This window comes from Clupea harengus, chromosome 26 (genome assembly GCF_900700415.2).
Source record: "Clupea harengus chromosome 26, Ch_v2.0.2, whole genome shotgun sequence".
Classification (NCBI taxonomy): domain Eukaryota; kingdom Metazoa; phylum Chordata; class Actinopteri; order Clupeiformes; family Clupeidae; genus Clupea; species Clupea harengus.
The window spans coordinates 10,794,385-10,819,321 of NC_045177.1; the positions used below are offsets into that span (position 1 = coordinate 10,794,385).

The window sequence follows — 24,937 nt, forward strand, 5'->3', positions numbered from 1 at the left end:
CATGGGGGAAAGAGACAGAAAAGTATGCATAAATATGCCACAAAAGAATAAGTTATGGAGATATGGTAGGCTGTCTAAAGTCTCTAACGCCTAATAGGCTGGTAAGCTACAAGTGGTGCAAAGATTCATTCAATACACCTTGCTGTAGGACAGGAGCAGACATATTAGGCCTTCTTAACAAAGCCTAAAACATATTGTTATAATAATTATTATATGTGTATATTTGTTGATTTGTCTTACCCACTCATTTAACCTTTTGACAAATATATCTGTCTTCTCAGTTATACAAAATCACGGGGATTTGCATTTTATAAATGTAATGCAATTTAAATTGCATTTGAAATGAAAGTTAGATATGGGATAAATTTAGCTCACAGAACTGTTACCCACTGGGATCTGCTCAGCGGTCCCAAATCCTAACGTCAATAACTTGATTTCTGAGTGGTCATCCATTGAGCACTTTTCTTCCTACTGCTCTAAAGCAAGGTAGTTAAAGGTGAATTACTGAACTTATCAAAATGACCAATAGCCAGGTAGTAGGCATCATCTATAGAGTTAACATAATAATAATAATAATACATCACATCTTTATAGCGCTTTTAACAGTTCTCAAAGACCAGCATTACATAAGCCTATATAATGAAAAACACCTTAATTCACAAAAATATTTTCCAACATTTTTTATTTGTTCCCACAGAGAATTAAAAATATAAACATGAGGAAATGTACAGATTAAATATATTCCAAAAAGTATAAATAAAAATACAACCCAGAGCGTTATGGTATATAAAAGGCATTTCAGTTTTAACTAGCCTATATAACAAAATATTGTGTAGCTTCTGTCTTTACCAATAAGACTAACAAATCTTCTCCCATTCCATAGCCTGTGTTGCACAACTACAATACAAGTTTAGACAACATTAAACAGTAACAGAAGCTCAGTCCCTCTTTAAAACATGACAGAGGAAGGCAGTTAACAAAACAAGGAGAAATACTGCAAATAGTTTGAGGTTTATAATACATGGGATTCTTCTGTCTCTTGTCAAGTCTGTTTTAATGACTGTGGTATCAGTAACACAGCCTCTCATTCTTGTTAAAACCTGCTATGATTTTTTTTAAATCAAGTCTGTTGATTGTAAATTCTAAGTACAACAGGATATTATTTTGCCAACCTTTCCAGCCAAGTCAACCATTGTATATGTTTGTTTTGCCTAAAATAAAAAAAGCACCACAACATACTTGGAGACCAGAATCTTGGCCTTTTTCTATACGCCTTTCCCTTAAAATACTAAATGGTTGGTTTGAGTTGAGTCCGACTCAAGTCAGTCTATTCCAGGTCAGGTTTGTGAGGCAGTATGTCAGTAAACATATTTGTCCCAGTTTCTCTTATCACAAGACCTTGTGAATCTACAGAAACAGAGTTGTCAGATATGGCAGGATTCTACAACTCCAATCTATGGAATGTGGTCTTCATGAAATGCTTCATAGCTCTACAAGTAAGGCTTATGTAAAATAGATTTTGTTTAATATTATTCACATTCATTAATACTTACAATTGTTTTGGAGTCACCCCAGCTCAGCTGTGTCTCTCTGAAGTACAAACAACTATTTACAAGTTTTTGAAAATCCTGCATGAGAACTATTGTGACGCCTGCAGTACCTGCCTTCATCTTGTCCTTTCCCTCTTTTCTCTGTGAGCATTAGTGAGACCCACCACACAATCTGAGGACTGAAAAAAGCTGCAGCTTCACATCCTAAATTAAGTGTGCATCGGTGTGCTCTTGAGCACGTTCTTCAACCTGAGTAAAGGTTCAATATATACTTGGCACAACCATGCCCCGCAAAGTCAAGTCTTTCCTGGGGCATTTTGTTGATGCAAAAAGCCTATCGTCTTACAGGGACATCCCATTACTCTAGGGCCAGAGAACCAGAGGAGACAAGTTATGCAAGTCCAGCTTCTCTGCACATTCTGTAGAACTGGCCTCGTTGTGAGATGAGGTTTGCTGGAGAGTCCATCTCTTTGATGTGTCCCTTGTCCATGACAATGATTCTGCAAATAGACAGAGTATTGAGAAAATTACTTTTACATTAGGCTTTAGACTTAACTTCAGTTAATGTTTTTAAGAAGATCGTTTCCAAAAATCTACTATTTGTGTAACTCTATCTACACTTTTCAAAACAAAGATAGCATATGTTAATCAAAGATTTCTGCCAGCCTCCTCTACCTTGTGTAGTCCATGATGGTGTTGAGACGGTGGGCAATGGTTAACACGGTGCAGTCCTCAAACTGGCTACGAATGGTGGACTGGATCAATGTGTCGGTCTCAAGATCAACCGCCGCTGTGGCCTCGTCCAGGACAAGAACTTTTGTCTTGCGGAGAAGAGCCCGTGCCAAGCACACCAGCTGCCGCTGCCCAAGACTGTGATAGAACATGCAGCAGACCATCCGTCAAGAGTCTGATGGAGCACTTAGCATGCCCACATATTTAACAAACCACAGCTGACATGAAATAGTTGTTTTTACTTGTTATACTTTCTATTTTCATTCTGTACAAATATGGCAGGTAGTGAATTGATTCCAGAAGCATTAGCAGCAAGTGTAGCCTGGTCTCTCACCTGAGGTTCTCCCCTCCCTCGGAGCACTCGTAGCTGAGCTTGTCTGGCAGTCCAGACACAAAGTTCTTGAGATGAGCCAGTTCAAGGGCACCCCACACCTCCTCATCAGAATAGGCGTCAAAAGGGTCAAGGTTCATTCGGAGGGAGCCAGAGAACAGCACAGGATCCTGAATGGGTAGAAATTAGACAAAGTATTTGAAGATGTAAGAGGTTCATTGTTTGGAAATAACAGCTAAAGCAATGCTGCCTCCCATCAGTGTTTCCTCTGCATTATGCTCTGCAGCAGTGAATTAGCTCTGATACATGATGAGCAGGTGTCCCAACTGGCTAGTTCTTAGGCAGTTGTTTGAAGTGGGTCTACACATATCCACGTGTATTATGCACATAATTCACTATTGCATAATTCACTATTGACATCGCTGGGGAATCAGGTGAGGCTTAGTGCCGTTGCTTAGGGGCAAAAGAGCTGTCTCGACAATAATTCCCAATAATTACTGAGGGATAACAACAATACCTGTGGGATTATGGTAATACGGGATCTCAGGTCATGAAGCCCAATCTCTGCGATGTTGACGCCATCAATGTAGATCTCTCCTTTGGCTGCCTCCAGAATCCGGAAGATTCCCAGCGCCAAGGAGGACTTCCCCGCTCCTGTCCTTCCAACAATTCCAATCTGAAATAGAAGAGTAAGTAGAGGGGATTGGATTACAGAGGCTTAAATTACACAAGAGTTTCAAACGCATTGTCTCTATTCTTATGAAACCACGGCTGCTCATTATTTCTGACCTTCTCCCTCTGCTGGATCTGCAGAGAGATGCCTTTTAGTGCCCAGTCCAAGCCTTTGCGGTATTGGAGGCCGTACTCCCGGAACTCAATGGTCCCACTCTCGGGCCAGGCCAGGGGTAAGGGATTTTCCTCAACCGTCCAAGGTGCCTGAAGTTTGAGAAACAGTTTTTTGAGTTTTCAGTAAGTTACATTTTTGTATTGATTGAACAATAGTTATTGATGATTAGTTAATTAGTGAAGACCACATCTGACAAGGGGTCATTAAAGATATGCTTACCTCTTTTGATGTCTCAGCATATTCCTTCACTCTCTCCACTGACACAATGTTGTTTTCAACATCTGTCCAAGACCGCACTATCCAGCTCAGTATAGCTGTCACCTGTAATGCATAGATCAACATCAAGATTTAAAGATCATTTATGCTTTGTGCTGTGGTTTTTCTGCAACCATGTTGTGTAATGAAAGCTTTTCAAAGGTTTCTTCTTTCCACACCATAGATTTTGAAAAGGGGTGACCACAAATTAAGAATGATGAGAATCTGATGCAAGAGGGGGCAGCACTCTTTACTGAGGTTAGACAGTAAATCCCTAGATGAAAACGGGAAGGGGAAGAAGCTTTCTATGGTCGAGTGTGCTTTACTACTTTCTTTTGGTTTTATTGTGTATTCACAAAGGTATGCTTACCTGAAGGGAATGTGATACAGCCAGACCAACAATACCAGGGCTTAGTGTTCCTTTCCCCATCACAGACAGAATTGCAGCTGCTAAGACAACACCGTTGCCAAGGAACTCAAGGTTCACCGCCAGCCACCTGTGGAAGTAACACAAATCAGTTAAGACACTTTAAACATTCTGCTCCCAAAAATACAGAAACGCCCAGTTTACTTAAGAAGGAAGGCAATACCACCATCTCATAAAAATCAAAGCTGATGTAAATAACAAAGGAATGGTCTTAATAGTGTCAGAGTAGGGCTTTGACTTCGGTGATGCCCAAACCAAATAAGGTCTGTGATAATAACCAAATGTTTCTAACCTGGTGGCTACAAAACGAGGAAAGTAGGCTGTCTGGTTGGAATCCACCCGCTGGTCGGCCTGCTGGATGAAGCGAGACTGCTCTCCAAAGGCGCGGATGACGCTCGCACCTTGAACCGTCTCGTTGAAGTGTGTGTAGATAGGAGAGCGGCTCACTGCCTCCAGTCGACGCAGCTGGCAGGATGTGGCCACATAGAAACTCTTTTGCCGCAAAAGAACACAGGTTTTGGTCAAACCCAACGAGTCATAGAAGGTTTTCCTAATAATGTCCATGGTTTCATCCAACATCTATGTCAGCAGAATTGAGAAAACCTGCCCTACGCCAATATCAGTATTATAATAATAATAATAATGGATTTTATTTATATAGCAAGTCTCAAGGCGCTTCTAGTATAGACTAATACACTAATAGACTGGTTATACTAATAGCTGGCTAGTTTGCAGAAAGACTCCTACACCTCAAAATGGAACTAGACCATAACTGCACAAAGGCGTATGGAACTAGAACATACCTGCACAAAGGCGTACAAAATTGCCAGGGGCAAGAAGATCACAGCAGCAAAGGGAGTCGCCAGCAACACGATGATGAAGACCTCCATCAGCTTGAAAAAGTAGTTCAACATCATCTTCAGTCCTTCGGGTATCATGCAATCAATGGCATCAATCTCTTTAGCGAAGCGGTTCAGCAGATTGCCACTGGGCGTAGACTCAAAGAAGGACATGGGGGAGTGGAGCACATTATTCAGGAGGTCCACGTGCAGGTGGCGTGAAGCAATGATGCCACCCAGAGAGATGGCCACCGTGGTTCCAAAGATGCAGATCCCTGAAATAAACAAATCACAACGTTGTTGGTATTACAGCCAGATGTTGATGATAAACATTAATGAACAGTTAAAAGAAAAGAGGACATATAAAAACTGTATCAAAAATTTGCATCGCTTTATATACCCACCATCAGTTAGGTTTGACATTGTTTGAATAGTTTTAATCATCTTTAAGATAATTAATTAAGACCTTTGTCAGGTTTTTAATGGCACACTTTACTCATCATTCATAGATGGCATCTTTTCCTTTCCATCCAAAGGTCCTTTACCTTGAGCAAATCCGAGAGCCCCGTAGACTCCCACCTTCATTTCTGTGTTGATCTGAGTCCCGTTCACCACGGGCTCGTCGGCCCACATGCTGAGCCAGTAGCTGTAGGACAGAGAAGCCGCCTGCTGGAAGGTGTAGAGGAACACGATGGGCAGAATAAATGCCAGGCCGATGGTCCGGAAGTATTCAACGTACAACTCCAACTTCACCTGGAATGAAAAACAGAACGGTTTGGTCAGATCATTAGCAGACTTTGAAATAGTCTATAAGGCGCCATGTTGAGGCTTGCATCTCTTTCGGTACATTTGGTGGTCTTCTGGCAAAACAACCTCATGCATCAGCTAGCTTTGCACTTGTTATAGCTTTCCTGGCAATCTTCTTTCAAGGTATAGCATAGGGCCATGACCCAGATTGGCCAGATTGAGGTTTAGGTTTAAGGTCATGTTCACTTAAAAACAAAAGAATCGAAAGTAAAGAAAAAAAGAACCGAAAGTAAAGTATCTGGACTGATGGCTGAACTTACCCTGCCGGTGCGGGCCTTATCAGCTTCAGTTAGCTTCCCCAAGTCTTCTGGCACCTGTTCAGGGTCTGAATCTGTCATTTGCTCCATGTTCTGTATTGAGACACTGTTCCTGTCACCGCTGAGGAGAAGCAGAATTGTAAAGATGACCGTGTTATTAAAATATACCAGCAGGAGGTGTCAAATGTTTGAGAATGAGAATTCTCATCAATATGCAAGTGCACAGTGGCCAGGTAGCCTTGGTCCATACCCAATGAGCTGCTCTTGGGAAAGATCTCTTGAAAAAGGCATGAAGTCAGTCATACTCAAACGAGAGATGGACTTCCTTGACCCTAGGGCAAGACATTACATCCGATTATCATCAGTACCATTTTAATTCATCTTTTACTCCAGTACTCTCTACAGAGGTCACATATTTGGTAGTACAAATGTACCTTTTTGTGTGGTGCTTCCTTTCCTCTCTAAGCTGGCAAAGGTGCGAATGAAGTCGGCAAAGGCTCCATTACGGCTCAGGAGCTCCTGATACGAGCCGCTCTCTGTAATCTCCCCATCTACCAGCACTAATATCAAGTCAGCTTGGGGCAGGAACCCCATTCCATGGGTGACCAGCACACGTGTCTGCAGAGAATATCATGGATAAACATTAGTATACTATGGAGAGGGGTTTTAATATCATGGATAAACATTAGTGTACTATGGAGAGGGGTTTTAATATCATGGATAAACATTAGTGTACTATGGAGAGGGGTTTTAATATCATGGATAAACATTAGTATACTATGGAGAGGGGTTTTAATATCATGGACAAACATTAGTATACTATGGAGAGGGGTTTTAATATCATGGACAAACATTAGTATACTATGGAGAGGGGTTTTAATATCATGGATAAACATTAGTGTACTATGGAGAGGGGTTTTAATATCATGGACAAACATTAGTATACTATGGAGAGGGGTTTTAATATCATGGATAAACATTAGTATACTATGGAGAGGGGTTTTAATATCATGGATAAACATTAGTATACTATGGAGAGGGGTTTTAATATCATGGATAAACATTAGTGTACTATGGAAAGGGGTTTTAATATCATGGACAAACATTAGTATACTATGGAGAGGGATTTAATATCATGGACAAACATTAGTATACTATGGAGAGGGGTTTTAATATCATGGACAAACATTAATATACTATGGAGAGGGGTTTTAATATCATGGACAAACATTAGTATACTATTGAAAGGGGTTTCACACCAGACACATAAAGTTGATTATAAGAATTCCACCGAGCATTTACCTTGTCTCTGAGCACACCCTTGGGTCCAATGACCTTGTCAAATATGTGCTGGCCCACATGTGCATCCACAGAGGAGAGGGGATCATCCATGAGGTAAACATCTGCTTTCCTGTAGACGGCACGTGCCAGACTCACTCGCTGTTTCTGTCCCCCCGAAAGATTCAGGCCCTGCAGAGAAGAAGAAAAAACACTTCTGTTGGACCAGTCGTCTTGGCTATCAAAGGAAAGTGTATTTACTTGTAGATAATTCTGAGGATCTAACCTTCTCCCCAATCTCAGTAGCATCACCAGCAGGTAGAATGTCAAGGTCAGGCAGCAGGGCACACGCCTCCAACACCCGCTGGTACCAGCTCTTCTTCTTCTCAAGGCCAAACAAGATGTTATCGTGCAGGGTTGCATTTTGAATCCAAGCTTGCTGTGGGACATATGCTACTGAACCCTGTGTGTGCAAAAGGGGACGTGGTTCTTAAAATAAATGTTGTATATACTTTCTCATTAAAGTAAACAGTGCTTCTAACTTCTGTGAATGTATCATGGAGTTACATGCAGTACATACAGTTACATGCAGTTACATGCGGTACATTTAAGGATATTATAATGGTTTAAGGTCATGATTCGTGAGATTTGTACTCATACCTTAACAGAGACAGAACCACTTCTCTTTTCTGTGTCCCCAAGCATAGCAGACAAGAGAGAGGACTTCCCACAACCAACATGACCCACGACTGCAACCAGAGCGCCACGGGGAACTCTGACGTTAATCCTGTAAACACACACACAGAGGAAGAGAAGAGATTCAAACAATGAAAATGATTAATATAATGTTTAATTCATATTTTGATGTACGTATACATATTGGTTATGCTTATGACATCATCACTTGCATACCTTTTCAGACAAGGACCGCTGTCTTTAGACCAAGAGAAAGTTGCATTTTCAATTACGACTCCTTCTTCATCTGAAAATACAGAGAAATTCATGAAATGTCAACAAATGTAACAAGAATTAGCCATGACAACTAGACAACTAGTGTTTAGAACTCTGTGAGTTATATAAAACAATGCATAAAACATAACAAGTGTAAGCAGATGGCACAGTGAACATTTCAGATCAAAAATAGTATTCACACAGATTTAATTCTTTGTAATGACATGACATTTAATTAGCTGCATTTTGTAAAATGACTATGATTCAACTTTATGAGGCGCCAGGGGACATGTTGACAGGTTTTGAGGTAGGGGGGGCTGAGCATGTTTGTGTTTCACTTCAAGCACAAGCTTCGTGTCTCATGAGGCCCGTGCGATGGGGTATGAATGGCACTCTAATTGCTCTGTGTCTCAGGCACTGCAGATACCAGGATGTGAAAACATACCACCGTGTTACTGTGGAATTCCACAGATGTAAACACATTCTCTGTTTTTTTCTCGCCTCCATTCATTTTATTGTTCTGTGTGAAAGTGTTTTCTGTGGTGAGTTGTTACTAAAACAGGATTCACGCTACCTCCGAAACTTTACTCACCTGATTTGAAAGGCTCTCGGACCACACTGTCTGCTTGCAGTTCTTCTTGACAGAGGAATTTCCCTAATCTCTTCAGTGACACGATAGCCTAAGACAGAAATACATAAATATAAATATAAAAATATATATATAAATTCAATATATTATTCTCTATTTTAATGAAAGCTGCATGCATTACAGTTCAACATTTAATCCAATAAAGAAAAGGACAGAAGATTTGGTTATGAAAGGGGAAGTATTTTTTGTCCTCGAGTCTATGAATGGACTTCAGAATGAGAATCTCATTGACAAAGTGTGAACTAGGCGTGTTAGTGTGAGGTTTGGCCATAATTTATGAATGTGCTTTCTTGGGAGTGGAAATCTCTTTCACACTGATAAATAGAGGGGAACTCCAGTTGGTGGTGTCTGAAGGACAGTGTTACCTGCATTGTGGTGCTCATGGCAAAAGGCAGCTGGCTCAATGGGGTCTTGAGAATGTTGATAAGAGCCATGGACACAAAGATCTTCTGCGCGTCCAGCACGTTCTTCTCATCGATCATGACATACACCCCAAACATGGCAAAGGCAATCTGAGCAGGGAAGGACAAAACAATCATTCAGAATATACATTTCAATTTCAAATTGATTTTTTCTTTCATTACAAAAACAAATGCGATTCACAAGGTTGGGCTTTCAAGTTGGGCAACCGTATCTGGTAACTTCAAAATATGAAGACTGATAATTACATTTAAATCTCACAATACTTACCAGGAAGGATGAGGAGTTGAAAGAGGCGATGGAGATGGAGTAGAGGACCTGGGACTTCTTCAGGGCGTTGAGCTCCTTCTCCCTGTAGCCTAGCACCTGCTCCAGGAAGGCCTTCTCCCAGGCGTAAAACTTCAGAATCTTGATTCCGTTGAGGATCTCATTCATTAACTTGATTCGTCCATCCGTATACTTCATTTGAATCTCCTAAAGAGTCATAAAGACATTTCCATATTTGGTAAAGGGAGGATAGGTAGCCCACCGACAACATTGAAGAATGTTCTGTGGAATTTTTTTCTATTTCTCAGGAAAGTAGCTCAGCAGACAATGTGTTATTTACAGTAAAACAGGGACAAAATATTTGCACAGTATTACTCAGAGTTTCAGGGTCACGGAGAAGCCAACAGCTAAAACCGTGACCGCGGATGAGATGTTCTGTAAGAGAAATGTTTCACTCTTGTCTGGTCTGGGCCAAAAACTGGGCCAAAAACATGTCCCCTTTCCAAAAGAAATGAAAAATATTTAACTTTTACTGCCCTTTCTTCTATTGTGGTAATTTGTCATCTCAATAACACGAGCACATTAAAGGGATGACCCAGCCTGCAGTCAACCCACATGTCCACACCTCTTTCCCTTCCCCATCTAAACCAGCTGTGGAACACGGACCAGCTGTCTGGTGTCTATGTTCCTGTAGACCTTGGCAGAAGGCGCAGACAGTAACCCACTGAGTTTGAAAGCTCCCATGCCGGTCTCAATGTACCTGCAGTTTGCTCCTGTGTTTGGCAATGAATCCATTGAGAGGGAAGATCAGGATGACAGTAGCAATACCAGCCAGAGCTGAAGGACCCAGGTGCTGAGGAAAAAAAGGATAATTTGTGGTCGTTACATGAAGCAGTGTATTTTTATACATTTAGGTGAGGCAGTTATAGTGTATGTTACATAAAGAACGAACAACTGTGCTGACACAAGCGCTGCCAATACCTGCCATAGGAAGAAGAGGCAAAGAGTGATCTCAATGGGGGCCAGCCAAACAGCATTGAAATACACCACAAAGTCCATCAGCTTCTGGGTGTCTGCGGACACCAGGTTCACAATCTCTCCCACGGTGCATGTCCGGCGAGCTGCGCTGCTTATGATCAAAGACTGAAAAGCAAACCAGCACACACACACACAGACACACACACACACACACACACACACACACACACACACACACACACACATACAGACACACACACACACACAGACACACACACACACACAGACACACACACACACACAGACACACACATATAAAGTTAAGAGATGTAGCAGATAGAAGTTCAAATCTGCAGTGTTTCAAACTGCATCGGTTTTTAAACAATAGTTTCAGAATTCAGTCCAGAGAGAATTGCAAGGACGTTTTGAACTCGTTGGTTTAGTAAAGCAGAATATTCTAGAGACTCACCTTCCTATAGACCAGGCCCATGACAGCAGTCTTCACTCTCATGCCCACAGTGAAGCAGGCGTACAGGTACTGATGGCTGAAGAGGGACTGCATGCAGGAGAGCACAAACATGAGAGCAGCGTAGAAGTAGCCTTTCCACAGCGGGGCGTCTTCGTCCCTCATGAAGCCCAACAGCAAGCTATGAGAGAGAGAGAGAGAGAGAGAGAGAGAGAGAGAGAGAGAGAGAGAGAGAGAGAGAGTTATGATGGAGTTATGCTGAACTGGTGAAGTCAACTTTGCTATTTAGTAATGGTGACTGTTAAAAAAAAATTGGAAATTTGTGCCATTTAGGTAGTACAATTTAGAGTTTAGGGTAAATGTTTTATTCTTAATCCTAAAATTCTCGAGGGTAAATGCTTAATGTTTCGGTCCATAAGAAGTTACTATAGTTACTTGACAAAACTCCTTTTTTAAACGTGTCACCTAATAATCACAGGTAATGATTCCAGAGCAGGCAGGCCTATGAATCTAAACCTACTCCGTCCGTCTGTCTCCACTCTAAGCTGATGGAGAACTCAGACATGGCGTTCTCGGCTGAGGCCATTGTTTTACAGAAGGCACTGAGTGAGCCAGTCACCACAACTTTCACTGCATAGTCAACAGAACTGCTGCATAGTAGGTCACCAGTCTAACGCAGCCTGGGCCACACACTAAACCCTGTACAGCCGTCGTCACCAGTCTAACGCAGTCACACACTAAACCCTGTACAGCCGTCGTCACCAGTCTAACGCAGCCTGGGCCACACACTAAACCCTGTGCAGCCGTCGTCACCAGTCTAACGCAGCCTGGGCCACACACTAAACCCTGTGCAGCCATCGTCACCAGTCTAACGCAGCCTGGGCCACACACTAAACCCTGTACAGCCGTCGTCACCAGTCTAACGCAGCCACACACTAAACCCTGTGCAGCCGTCGTCCTCTTGGGGTTGAGCAGGACCCTGACACTGCTGGCTACCCTCTTATTGTGGCCAGGCTGTCTGACCACAGCCTCAGCTGTGTGTGTGTGTGTGTGTGTGTGTGTGTGTGTGTGTGTGTGTGTGTGTGTGTGTGTGTGTTTGGCTCCTGACACAGTGAGCCCACAGCTTCGGTCCCTGATGCTCGTGTCTCAGTGAAGAGATAGGTCTTAGAGGACAGTCAAGCTTTGCTTTAAATTGCCTGTTATTTCATTTAATTAATAATTTAATTTATCCAGATATTTCAATCTAATATCATTTTTCATTTGCAACCGTAAATCAACCTTAGAGCTAAAAAGAAAAAAAGCATGTTTGCACTGCTGTTAAGAAGGTTTCTCATTGGGGTGTCTGGTTTGTGATCTTGTAGGTCTCCGGGCCTCATACCTGAGCACCTGTGGAATGGCGAACATGAAGGCGTCATGGATCACGATGCACAGAGTTCCCGTCAGGAAGTAGGGCCCAAAGTTGCGGGCCAGTGTGCGCAGCAGGCAGAACCCGGAGCTCTGCTCCTTCTTCAGCTTCCGCAGGAGCTGGGCCTGTTCCGGAAGCCTGGAGCCCAAGGCCCCACTGGTGCTCATGCTCTTCTCCTGTCTGTGAAGAGGACAAAAGAAATCATCCCTTGAGCCGCTGGTCCTCGATTTCAGAATGTAATTCAAAACAGAGACAAACCTGGGGAAGATGTTTATATAGTTGTGTGTGCGTCACTGGGACTTCACATATACTATGGTGGAGTTCCCCTCAGCCATAAACACCATTACTGCCCATCCATGTGACCATTGATCGTGTCACACTTTACATGATCGCGTGGAACTTTACAACCAAACTTCAAAGCTTAAGTGATTTAACATGCTAACAAATGTCACAGGCATCTTGTCTCGACGAGTCCAAGTGAACCCATCTGACCTGTTTTCTGTCTTAAGTCTGCGGCCAGCGTTGTTTGACTGGGGATTTGATGACTTGCGGTTTAATGGTTTAAGGCAGCAAAAGCTAGACAGGCATTGCCTTTAAATACCAGTGTGCCAGAATGTCACACTTTTATTGCCGTCGAGCTTTAGCAAAGCCAGGACTGAACGCAGATGATGTTGGCAGTGGTGACATTTTGAACACAATTCTGCCATGTAATATTTACAGCACCTTGTTATCACAGGGCTAAAGCTAAACTCATAGCTCTACTCCCAGTACCCCGGACTGCATGTGTCTATTAGAGACCAAGCACATGTTTCCGGTGCTTTCTTTCCGCGTAAGTATGAAAGCGTCTCCCTGAGCGAAGGTGTTTAAATGAGTCTGTTGTCTTACTGTTGGAGTTTGTTGCATACTGATGTCCACTCCTCCTCTAAGTTGGAGATGATTTTGTTGGAGGTGTCCTCCTCACGTAAAGACCACAGATCCTCTGACTGCAGTGGAGTGCGATAACCTTTGACCACCAGCCTTGGGAGTGAATAAACACAGACACACACACACACACACACACACACACACACACACACACACACACACACACACACACACACACACACACACACACACACACACACACACACACACACACAGACAAAATGATTAACATTTTCCATTTTTGGTGGCTACCACGGTGGATTCATCTTATACAGTGCTTATCAGAAGGGAACAACACAAGTCTCTTACCCACTGAACCACCAGAACAACATCTTTGACAGAAAAGAGGAATCTTCAACTGGACATGGGTTCTGTGAAAGGATAAACACTTTGGTTTGAAAGACAATCACCACAAGACTTAATCACATTCAGCTGGAGAGAAACCCCCTATGTTGGTCTAAATGAGAGTCCTTCAGATATAAAAGACTCCATAACCAGCAGGCCTTGAGCAAACCCTCAACCTCTACACAACACTACTCCAAGTCCTCAGTCTTCCTGTGCAAGTCTTACCACCCCTCTGAGAACGTAGTAATGAAGTTCTCTGATCGCTACACTACACTGCTGCTTTTGGAATCGCTGGTGTTTTGACAAAGCACAACCCGAACATAACATAGTTTTTCAAATCCATTTGACATGATCAATCACTGTGTGAGGTGGGGTAGAAGAAAGTGTGGAGACACACACACAGAGCCAAAGCCCAGACTGGTGCTCCATACATTAATAAGTGTGGAGACACACACACACACAGAGCCAAAGCCCAGACTGGCGCTCCATACATTAATAAGTGGATCTCTGGGTTCATGAGTGGGCTCAGCATGACTTACTGATGACATGTCTCCACCCACCAGACCACAGCATCTTCCGCCACTGACACCCCCCAACCCCCCCTCTCTCTCCAACCCCCCCTCTCCCAGGCTCGCCCCCACACCGGAGATCCCACTCTGAGCTGGAATAACAGGCCAGGAAGTGACTGGGCCAGGACTGGACCATGGGTGTGGCTCCCGTCTGTGGCTTCCACCCATTCCGACCTCATTGCAGTTGGCAAACACACACTGAGAAACATTTGGCTGCTTTTTTTCTTTTTTTTTCTTCTCAGAAGTTTGTTTTCCTGTTTTCCCCCCGGATGTGTTGCGTCACAGGCCAGTGTTACAGCATTGGAAAGACTGTGAGAAATTTGCATTGATGTAAGTTGGCACATTCACATGTGAAACTGAGACGGATGTACTGCTCTGAGAAGACACCAGGGGCTGACAGAAAATATTTTTTTCCTTTGGATGGAAAGGAAATATTTCAGGAAAACAGTCATATTTTGATATTGTGACTGTATTTTCCAGTAAGAGTCTGTCATATGACATCATTTCTGGTTATTGCAAGGAGGCCTCCACATTAAGGTAGAATAAGCCTCTATATCAATGCAGACGTGTGGTGTATCAACTTCAACTGTACCCATCAAACCAACCTCATATAAATCTGTCCACATCCTATATCAAATAGTTCTAGACATAACCAAAGACTACAGCATTGCATGTGCTTCTATTCTGGGCAGAGCTGAGATCCAGAGTCCTGTATCATCTTACCGTCAAATAGGACTCTTTCCCACTGGGCCGCTGATCAGCAAAACAGCTAAGGACGAGCTGGGCCAACTGCAAGGCGAAGTAGGAGAAGAAGGCCAGGTAGCGCACCAGGTCCGGTGAGAGGCCCTACGACACACAGCATACAAACATAACAGTGTTAGACAACATCAGGAACATCTAGTAAGACTATGTAAATATAATGATGAAGATGAATAGAATGGAGCAGTTATTCCAGTTCCATACAGATATTTCAGAACATTGGGCATTAATGATCTGTGTGTAGACTCAAGAATGATCTGTGTGTAGACTCAAGAATGATCTGTGTGTAGACTCAAGAATGATCTGTGTGTAGACTCAATAAAGATCTGTGTGTAGACTCAAGAATGATCTGTGTGTAGACTCAATAAAGATCTGTGTGTAGACTCAAGAATGATCTGTGTGTAGACTCAAGAATGATCTGTGTGTAGACTTCAATAAAGATCTGTGTGTAGACTCAAGAATGATCTGTGTGTAGACTCAATAAAGATCTGTGTGTAGACTCAAGAATGATCTGTGTGTAGACTCAAGAATGATCTGTGTGTAGACTCAATAATGATCTGTGTGTAGACTCAATAAAGATCTGTGTGTAGACTCAATAATGATCTGTGTGTAGACTCAATAAAGATCTGTGTGTAGACTCAATAATTATCTGTGTGTAGACTCAATAATGATCTGTGTGTAGACTCAATAAAGATCTGTGTGTAGACTCAAGAAAGATCTGTGTGATGACTCAAGACAGGAGACAATTGATTGAGACCATTAATTACAGGATGATAGCTAGAGGAGGAGACATGATGACATGGAGGTTTGGTGACATGCAAACAGGAAGGATTTCGTGAGTACACCACAGTTAGATACCACACTGTGGGATTTCCCATAATCAGATCAGACCATTTTCCCCGTTGCTAGCCACACAGCTCCCAAAACAGGGTCTATGTCACTGTGTGTACCATTGCCATGACAGCGCACTCAGTCAAGGGCTCATGCATGAGACCAATCTCAGATACAACCATCTACTGTCGCTCACGTAAGTATTATATCCGTTTCTTCAACCATCTACTGTTGCTCATGTAAGTATTATATGTTTCTTCAACCATTTACTGTCGCTCATGTAAGTATTATATCTGTATTTTCGACCTTTTTTCTCGATATCTGGTTTGGTCTGTTATATACATTTAATGAAGTTAGGCACGCTAATGAAGGGCTGCCAGCACCCCCCAGTGCATTAAGCGCTGTTTTGCAAGCTTTGTGAAAACACTTAAAGGGCTTCCCCACTTCCTATCTACCCTTATTCACTGGGGCTGGAGTATGCCACTGGGTAGGACTCGGATCCAGCACTAATGGAACCATAAAGCTTATTTTGAACAGTTAAGACAAATCATGGTGAAAAACCAAAAGTCTTTAATGGCCCTCTTTAAATAAATGTATTACGCATGAGAAGAACAGTAAAAAGCTTCCCAGTCACGCTATAGGAAGTGTGGTTCTGAGGCTGTGTCCCCTTTGCTTGGTGGAAAGGAGCCAGTGACCAATATTAGCCAATCCTGGCCCCAGTATAAGCTGCTTATATGTTAGTTTGCACATATAGCAGAATGTTGGCAATCAGAGCTATGTTTACCCCAGTCAGACTGTGTGAACCCGTGCCCATCATACCGCAGCCAGACATCTGTAAACTGGTAGTAAACATCCTATCCACAATGGCTGCCCATGCCAAGCAATGGAAGTGTGTGCTCACCACAGCACAAAAGAGGGTCAGGTGGTTTTGAGTGGGCAGAAAATATAGGTCAGTCCAAAGCTGGCGCAGAGTTATGGCTTTTTCGGCTATAAGCCCCGAAAAGTCAGCATTTCACAGGCTATGGTGAAAAAATGCTAAAAATGAGAGTTGAATATTTGAAGAAATAGGTCAACAACACATCTCTCCTTGTGTGCCTCAATAACTTTGATAATTACTTCTTTACCATCTTCCTGTTGCTCCAGCTTTCCTTTCCAAACTGCATCTGGTCACAACTGTAGAATTCTCTTTCTTTGGGAGAAAATTCAGTCTATTTGGGCCTGAAGCTGAAGATTACATAAAACTTCATGTGTATGACTTTTCCCTATTTTTTTTCACAAATGTTTTCACAAAGCTTGCAAAACATGCACCCGTATGCTCTACCCATGAGACAGAAGTCTGGTCTTAGCACTTAAATAACTTCTCAATGTGTAGTGTCTGCTACATATATCTGCACACAATAATGTTTTAACAACTTTAGTAATCCCTATCAGGGCGGTTAATCCCTAACCTTAAAGCAAAGGGAACCAAGAAGGCGAAGGTGGTGCTAAGAAACCCAGAGTGGAGGTCACGGTCTCAGCGCTGTGAGGCTTTGGGCGTGTGCTCTGAGCCGTGTGGCCCAGACTGGGGGTCTGTGTCAGTGTCATTTCTCTCACCTCCTCCAGGGCCAGCTGGATCTTGGCCCTCAGGGGCACCAGCGAACACACCACCGCCAGCAGCCAGAAGAGGAAGAGGAAGATGGAGGAGCGGCAGCCTCTGATGCGCTCCCATTGGATGATGCAGACAGCTAGCACCTGGACGTGGACAGAGCTGAGGTCAGTTTTGGACATTCCATACATGTAGGTCTCACCGTTCACGTGGCTTTTATATCGTTACATAGCAGATGTCTTTGTCCCAAAAGACTTGGAGTGCAGTGCAGTGCAGAAAAGATCAGTTCATCAGCACGTACGCTACCATGCTACACCAGCTGAACTGCAGGAGATGTTCGCCTCACCTTCAAATAAAATGGTATAAAATGATAGTACCTCCAGAAGCATCCATTTTAAGGCTTTTACTCAGCTAAGCTATTCTTAGATAATACTTCAGCAATGGTAGTTCAGTAACGTTGATTTAATTAACAGCACGACGTGAGTGAGATCTTCTTGCTCATAAAGGATTTCATGCATTCTGCTGTGCCAGTGTTTGCAGACAGACGTTAACTTGGGATTTCCCCCGTCTGCCGTGGCATATGTTGCCTGACTGCCCTCTCTCGTAAAACACCAGATCCAGCTTATGCCCTTTGCTAGTGCCACAGTCCTCTTAATTACAGTCTCCTCATCCTGTGAAACAAATTTCACTTCAAATCCAGACGGTTCCTGTCTGGGGGTCACCACTGCCTGTCTTGTATAGGCACTTATGCTGGATTCATATCCATTTTAGTTCCACTTTTAGTCAGATGAGACATCATTTGTCATGTCAGCTCTCTGGCAGGGGAAAACACAGCTTTAGGAGGTGTAATGGGAAACATCCGAGCTAGTCAGGGATGAGACACGAAAACCACAGCCGCCCCCGGGATTCTGTGCGAAGGAAGACGTGCGAGTGGAGGTGAAGCTGGAGCCAACTTTGTGCCGAAATATAGCTTATATCTCGTGTGAAATACAAGATATAAGTGGGACATTTTGGTTTTCATATTTTGTAACTTTAATGTGACTCAAACACCACTGCTCCTGCCCCTTCATCGGAATCGGACATCTGGGAGGTGGGTGTGGAAGTCAAAGTATTACTTAAGCCCTGAAGCTCATTTCCCACCTAGTAATTACAGGGGGGAAGCTGTGAGCGTTTTTGGAACTTGAGCAGTTACGTCACTGCCCACTGCGTGCTGCCCCTGGTCCCGTTCAGAGCGTCCCTGAGGAGGCGGCAGAGAGGGCATTCGTGGAGGCTGATCGTGCACTTCTAATTCCAATATGGTGCCCGAGCCCAGGAGCGAGTCAACACTCTGGTTTGGGGATCTGTGCATGTTTGTGCTGTCGGTTAGAGTTAGGGTTACATCAGGGGCCAGTCTTACGCAAGGGAAAACCAAGCTGTGGTATCAGTGGGAGGTGTTGGACCACGAAAGGGAATATTTTCGTAATATCTGTGTTTGTTTACGTCTGTGCGCCCAGTTAACGAATCTCAATACGAGATGGTTATTTCCCTTCGCCCTTATCCTAGAGTTTTAGACATGGGTCTGATGAAATAGGGGCCGTTTCAATCATTGAGGTCAAACTATAGCCTTTGATGTTATGACCTGTAGCTGTTTGCGGACATTGACTAAGAATCGTTAAGTTTCCACGGGGGATGCGGAGTCTGGTCGGGGAGAATGTGAGTACGCAGACCGCCTGCTGGACCTCTGGGACATGGATGAATTGTGGGGAGGTTTATGGGTCTGTGGCCTGCTGCAGCAGACATACTATCCCAGCTCCCTCTCGCATCCAGGCCACTCCCCAAACATACACCACAGTGGTTCAGTCAAGCTTCTTGGCCAGTCCTCACTGCTGTGTAAACAAACAGTAGTGACCATGACGCGGTGTTAAAACTACACCTCCCATTATGCAATTTCTCTAGGAAATGAAATGTGGAGCAACATGACTGACGTCTGGTGGCGATGGTCCAGCGAGCTACATATTTCTATACGAGATGGGATGGAGGATTCAGATTCAAAATGCCACAGCCATTTGGGAGAGGGCTCCTGATGACCATATAGTAAAGTTATAATCATACACTTATGTTCTTTATCTCCTACATTGTGACTCTAAATGGACTTTTCATCCATATTGAAAAATCGACTGCTTAGAAAAATACACAAACACTTGGATAATAATTCATGGAATTCTTGGAACATAATTTGTGGTAGCCATTGTGTGCTTGATAACAGGAAGATTGTGAGATTTGACTGATACCACTTAAGGTTCCATGCAACTGAAGTAAGCGGAGGGGAACATTACCACTGTCATGCTGCGGATGACGGGGCTAAGGAGGAAGACCATGTGATTTTGGATCTCCTGATTTTTCATCAGTAGGATGTAAAAGAACTCCACGAAGCCAAACGATGCCAGGAAGAAGCCCAGTAGCTGCATCAAAACATCAAAACATCAAAACAAGAGACACAAGGCAGGAAGATCAGAGATCAGTCATGACATTGGCAATCAAGCCCGTTCACGGCTAGCTTATGTCCACCTCCTATCTCCACCACAGTATAGTAAAGTATAGTAAAGTAAATGTATCGTAAAGTAAATGTATTTAGTCAACATGATCTTAAAGACGCTTGAGATTATTTTCTAACTGCAGCACATTCCTTTTCAGTGCATTGAAGGGTCTTTCTCCGTTTACCTCTACATTTGTAAACCCTTATCACTTGACAATTCTCTAAACCACAGACCTTTTCCCTGTGACTTTTCCACAGATCGCTGATGCATGAAATGGGCCCCTAAACCTGCCATGTGCTCTTGTGTTTTCACACTCTGCTCTACTGCTTTATAGAAGCCGGGGCAGTTGCACTCGCACACACATAATGGTCTAGTATAACATTAATGACTTCAGTTCTCTGTTCCTGCGGTCTGGCTCACCAGTTTTGCGCTGCAGAGGACGGAGACGGGAATACGCCCGCGCCCATGGCAGTACAGATGGAGGCAGTAGAAGGGGGCGCAGACCCAGAGGTAGAGACAAGGGGTCCAGACCAGCACCGTGTTCTGGAAGCACTGCGTCAGGTCAGGGTATGGGGTGTACCAGGTTGTGTTCCAGTCCTATGACAACAAGAAAGGGGACACACAAAAAAACGAATATGTATAAACATAACTGAACTGAATTCTTGCACTTGCATTTGCAGAGAGCGATGACAGATGGTAGAGTGCGAGATTTGGCTTCGCTTGCTACTTGAGCAGCTTCCCCCTCTCAGTATCAAACCTGGAAAGGCCTTGAGGCTTGACCACACTGAATGTCACAGTTTACCTAGCAGTCCGATTTATTTTCATGAATAAGGTTGCTGGGCAATCTTTCAACCTGAAAATGTTGACCTCTGGACCACACATATTGGATAAACTTTGGAAACTAAAAAATGAAACCGCAATTACTCAACAGCAGTCTATTGGCAAGAAGTTCTGTTTTTTCAACTAGCCCAGTCAGAATCCAGCACTTTTTCTCACTGGGTAGGACATGCCCAAAAACTTTCCAGGTGCTGACCCGTGCATGGATTTCAGATTGCATCAAGGCTGAGGAAAAAATAAGTGCACTAGTTCTCTTACTTTGGGACACTGGGCCGTCTGTCCGGTGCACTTCCGTCTGTTTGTTGAATGCGCGCAGCGCAGCAGTCAGGATGAGGTGAGGGTGTAATTAGACGCTCGTAACGAGAGGAGGAAGCGTCTGACGGAGGGCAGACTAACCGCCAGACACCCGAGGGAAGAGGATAAGCGACCGCAAACAGTCTAACGCGACGCCTTGCGAAACAACAAGTCTGGCTAAAGGTAGCCGCGCGACCAATTTGCAGGTGTGGGATCGGGGGCATTGTTTGGCTCAATATCAAATCACTAAAATAGATTTTCACTTCAGCATATTTTTAACAACTTGGATAGGCTTACTAAACTACCGTACAGTTGTTGCACTGTGGTGTGTTGTAGGATTTCAATGATACATTCTTTTTACCCCGACACGAGAGAGAAATACATTTGGCTGAGGTGACTCTGTGGCTACAAAGGTACACAGTGGTGCGTAATTGAACCTAGGCGGTAAAAGAGTCACATAAGGCACGCAAAAGCATCTGAGACTGCACTGTTTCCTGTTCTATTGAGTTGATATGAACTTGATATCACTTGATATGCCTCTGTTCCTAATATTTATTAGATTATTAACATGAATCAGAAATATATTGTTTAAATTTGAATGTCACATTGTTTTCATGTCTGCAGTCCAACAGATCACTGAACACAACTTGACTTGTGGCATGTGTTTATCACACGTGTTCTGTTGGCCAGAGACCTCTTTCCTGGAGTGGCCCTAGTGCACTGGACACTGGGCAAAAGATGCTCAACACAACACACCTGACTAATACAAATCTTATTTATTTGTGCATTAATTGTGTGCATCAGTAGTTTTGGGACACTCATATACTCATACTTATACTTATCCTTACTCTTATGAACAAACTGGATGCTCATGGTGGAGTGTTTCAAAAAAATATGTTTATGTTTGTCTGTACAACAACTCCTGTAGTTTAGTTTAATGTTGTATGTCCTGAAGTGTCTTTGTACTATAGGTGCAAGCATCATGTCATCACAGTGCATTAGGACACAACATTGTCCTTTACTGAAGGTTATTAAAGGTAATTATGAGACATTTCTATAGGCATAATATGTATGAATACATATATGAATACTTGGGATACTTTTAGGATACTGGTCCTTTAAGGCAATTCATATATGATCACCATATATATCATGAAAATCCTCCTCCAAACCATAATAATAGAGTGAAGCTAAATAAAACGTTTCACATCTTACAGACTGTAAGTCATGTTCTCACTGGAGAAGGTGTACTTACCCAAAGAGGGTCCAGGCCACTGAAGCTGCACAGGGCATCCATTCAAACTCCTGGTCTCCTGGATACTTCAGCTGTGTCTGGATGCTGCGGCAAATCCTGGTCCTCAAGACGGCACTCAGTGAGTCACACTCTCCTTCAGTCAGTGTGTGTGTGTTCTGCTCTCTTCTCTTCTCTTCTTTTCTCCTCGTCCTCTTCTCTTCACCCTCTTCACCGAGCTCTTTCGCTCTGTGTCTAAGCCCCTGTCTGTCCTGGGCTGCTGTTTATGAATGCTGCTTGGCTTGCCAGCTTGTTAGGTGGGTGGAAATGCTCTCACTTTTTTTTCTCTCTCTCCCTCCCTCTCTCCCTCCCTCTCTTCTTACTCACGCACACATACATGGGGCTGGAGCTTTATCAAAGCCCCAGCGAAGCTCCTCCTGAACAGGCTGACAGGCAGGGCGCCCCACCCCACAGACTCCTCAACCCTCATACTCTCATCTCTTCAGACCACAGTGTGATGTGCCAGCCATGCCCAACGAGAGCAGCTTCTCACTGTTATTTACACTGATAGAGATTTCTCCTGTCCATGGTCAGCTTCCTTGGCGGAGGTTTTTTACTTTACTTCAGATCTCAATAACACGTCCTAGAAGACACCTGTAGGCCGTTTATTTGGCCATGTGGAGGACGCTGGAGCTGCCCTTGTGGTTCTGATGAGACTCCTTGGGAAGAGAAAAGTCTCTCTGAGACACGTAACCCTCTGACCAGGGCTAATTTACGGAGGGAAAGTTCAGAGGCTGTCCTCACTGTGCGCTTCTCTGCGTAAACACTCTCGCACTCATGAGCCGCGAGCTCCTCGCAGGGCTCCAGATGTCAGCGTTTTGGAGGAGACGAGTGTAATTGAGGGTGATGTGGCTGTCTGAGTGGCCCTGAGAAAATCAGTGGATACCTGCGTTGTGTCTTGAGGGTGTTGGATTCTATACAGGGAATGTATCTGTCTGTGTGTGTGTGTGTGTGTGTGTGTGTGTGCGTGTGTGTATGCGTCTGTGTGTGTGCGTGTGTGTGTGTGTGTGTGTGAGTGTGTGTGTGTGTGTGTGTGTGTGTGTGTGTGTGTGTGTGTGTGTGTGTGTGAGTGTGTGTGTGTGTGTGTGTGTGTGTGTGAGTGTGTGTGTGTGTGTGTGTGTGTGTGTGTGTGTGAGTGTGTGTGTGTGTGTGTGTGTGTGTGTGTGTGTGTGTGTGTGTGTGTGTGTGTGTGTGTGTGTGTGTGTGTGTGTGTGTGTGTGTGTGTGTGTGTGTGTGGAGCCCATGTGTAAGGGGTACAAGTGAGAGAAATGGATGAGAGGACTGATGTAGTATTCTACAGGTGACAAAAGCAGCCAGCCAACTTAAATCGTCCTTGCCTCCGCAAAAACACGGTTGTACACCTAAATAATAAAAGAACTAAAATAATGTCTGTATGACTCTGTCTATGAGGTAATACTCCACCAGACACACACATGCCAGTCATCAAGGGTCAGAGGCCTGGGAAAGACAAGCACGTTGGCGGAAAGTATTACACCGACCCACGCCAGAGCCACAGCTGAGGCATGGAAAGAACACTGCAGAGACGACCCACGGTACCCGTGTGCAACCATGTGAGGCCTGGAGGCAAATATTATTATTTCTCTGTAACTTAGTGAGAAACAGGTCTGTTTCAGCACCGCTCTCTGTTTCTTTTTTATTTCAGCCACAATATGCAGTTCGTTTTTCTGTCATGTCGAGTGGTGTACAGTATTATTGCAGCCGTTACAGTATGAGGCTGGAGAGCTCAGACAGACAGACAGTGGGCTGAATTATTATCACAAGTTTCTGTCGAGGATTTGCACTGTGGTGCACTGTCTCGGTGTTGGGGGAAATCCCGTGACCCAGGGTTGATCTGGATGTTGGGACCCAGACTACGCAGCACCCCCGATGTTCGTCAGTTGTGACCCAGACTACGCAGCACCCCCGAAGTTCGTCAGGTGTGACCCAAAAGGCTCCTCTGTGAGTGAAGAGATAAGATAGACCCGCCCCGGCTGAGAGTGATAGTGATGTGGTTTGGGTTGCATCTGCTATCTAACGTACAACATGCTTAGCTGATGCTCTGTGACTCATGTTTACATGTTGGAATGGATCATCCAGATGTGTTTCTGATGTCTCTGATCTTCTGATGTTCTCTGAGGTCAAACATGTTTATGATCTGCTAGTTTTCATGTTGTTTTAAAGGAAAAGCACTGGCCATGTAAGACCACTAAAAATGCTTTTCATAGTGGCGGCCATCTCCCTTCCGTGCAAGGCATCTATAACACTAGATGCCTGAGAAAAGCACGGAACATTGTAAAGGACCACAGCCACCCAGGCTATGGAATACTCAAACTGCTGCCGTCTGGTAGACGTTACCGGAGCATCCGAGCACGGACTACCAGACTCACAAACAGCTTTTTTCCCCAGGCTGTAAGGCTTCTGAATCAGCAACATTGACCCACTGAACAGTCGTCATCACCATCTACTTTCTGCTCCCCCACTCATACGACTACACTTACTACATATATATGCACATATTTTTTATTTA

The 24,937-nt window shown here is 43.8% G+C and overlaps 1 protein-coding gene across 1 annotated transcript; it reads right to left on the reverse strand.

Annotated features, from left to right (window-relative positions):
• Nucleotides 1-479: 479 nt before the first annotated feature.
• On the reverse strand, nt 480-22,416 carry abcc6a (ATP-binding cassette, sub-family C (CFTR/MRP), member 6a). Its single transcript, XM_031563797.1, has 31 exons — nt 22,375-22,416; nt 20,409-20,585; nt 19,788-19,913; nt 17,481-17,618; nt 15,021-15,143; nt 13,693-13,754; nt 13,345-13,476; nt 12,433-12,639; nt 11,058-11,235; nt 10,592-10,753; nt 10,371-10,463; nt 9,614-9,817; nt 9,289-9,435; nt 8,867-8,954; nt 8,236-8,305; nt 7,984-8,110; nt 7,610-7,786; nt 7,348-7,515; nt 6,480-6,663; nt 6,296-6,377; nt 6,049-6,166; nt 5,527-5,734; nt 4,946-5,256; nt 4,435-4,634; nt 4,086-4,212; nt 3,680-3,781; nt 3,403-3,549; nt 3,131-3,289; nt 2,617-2,783; nt 2,226-2,420; nt 480-2,050 (listed from the first exon to the last, which is right to left on the reverse strand). The coding sequence occupies exons 1-31, from the start codon at nt 22,414-22,416 to the stop codon at nt 1,942-1,944; spliced, it is 4,530 nt and encodes a 1,509-aa protein (XP_031419657.1). The 3' UTR covers nt 480-1,941.
• Between the last annotated feature and the right edge of the window lie 2,521 nt (nt 22,417-24,937).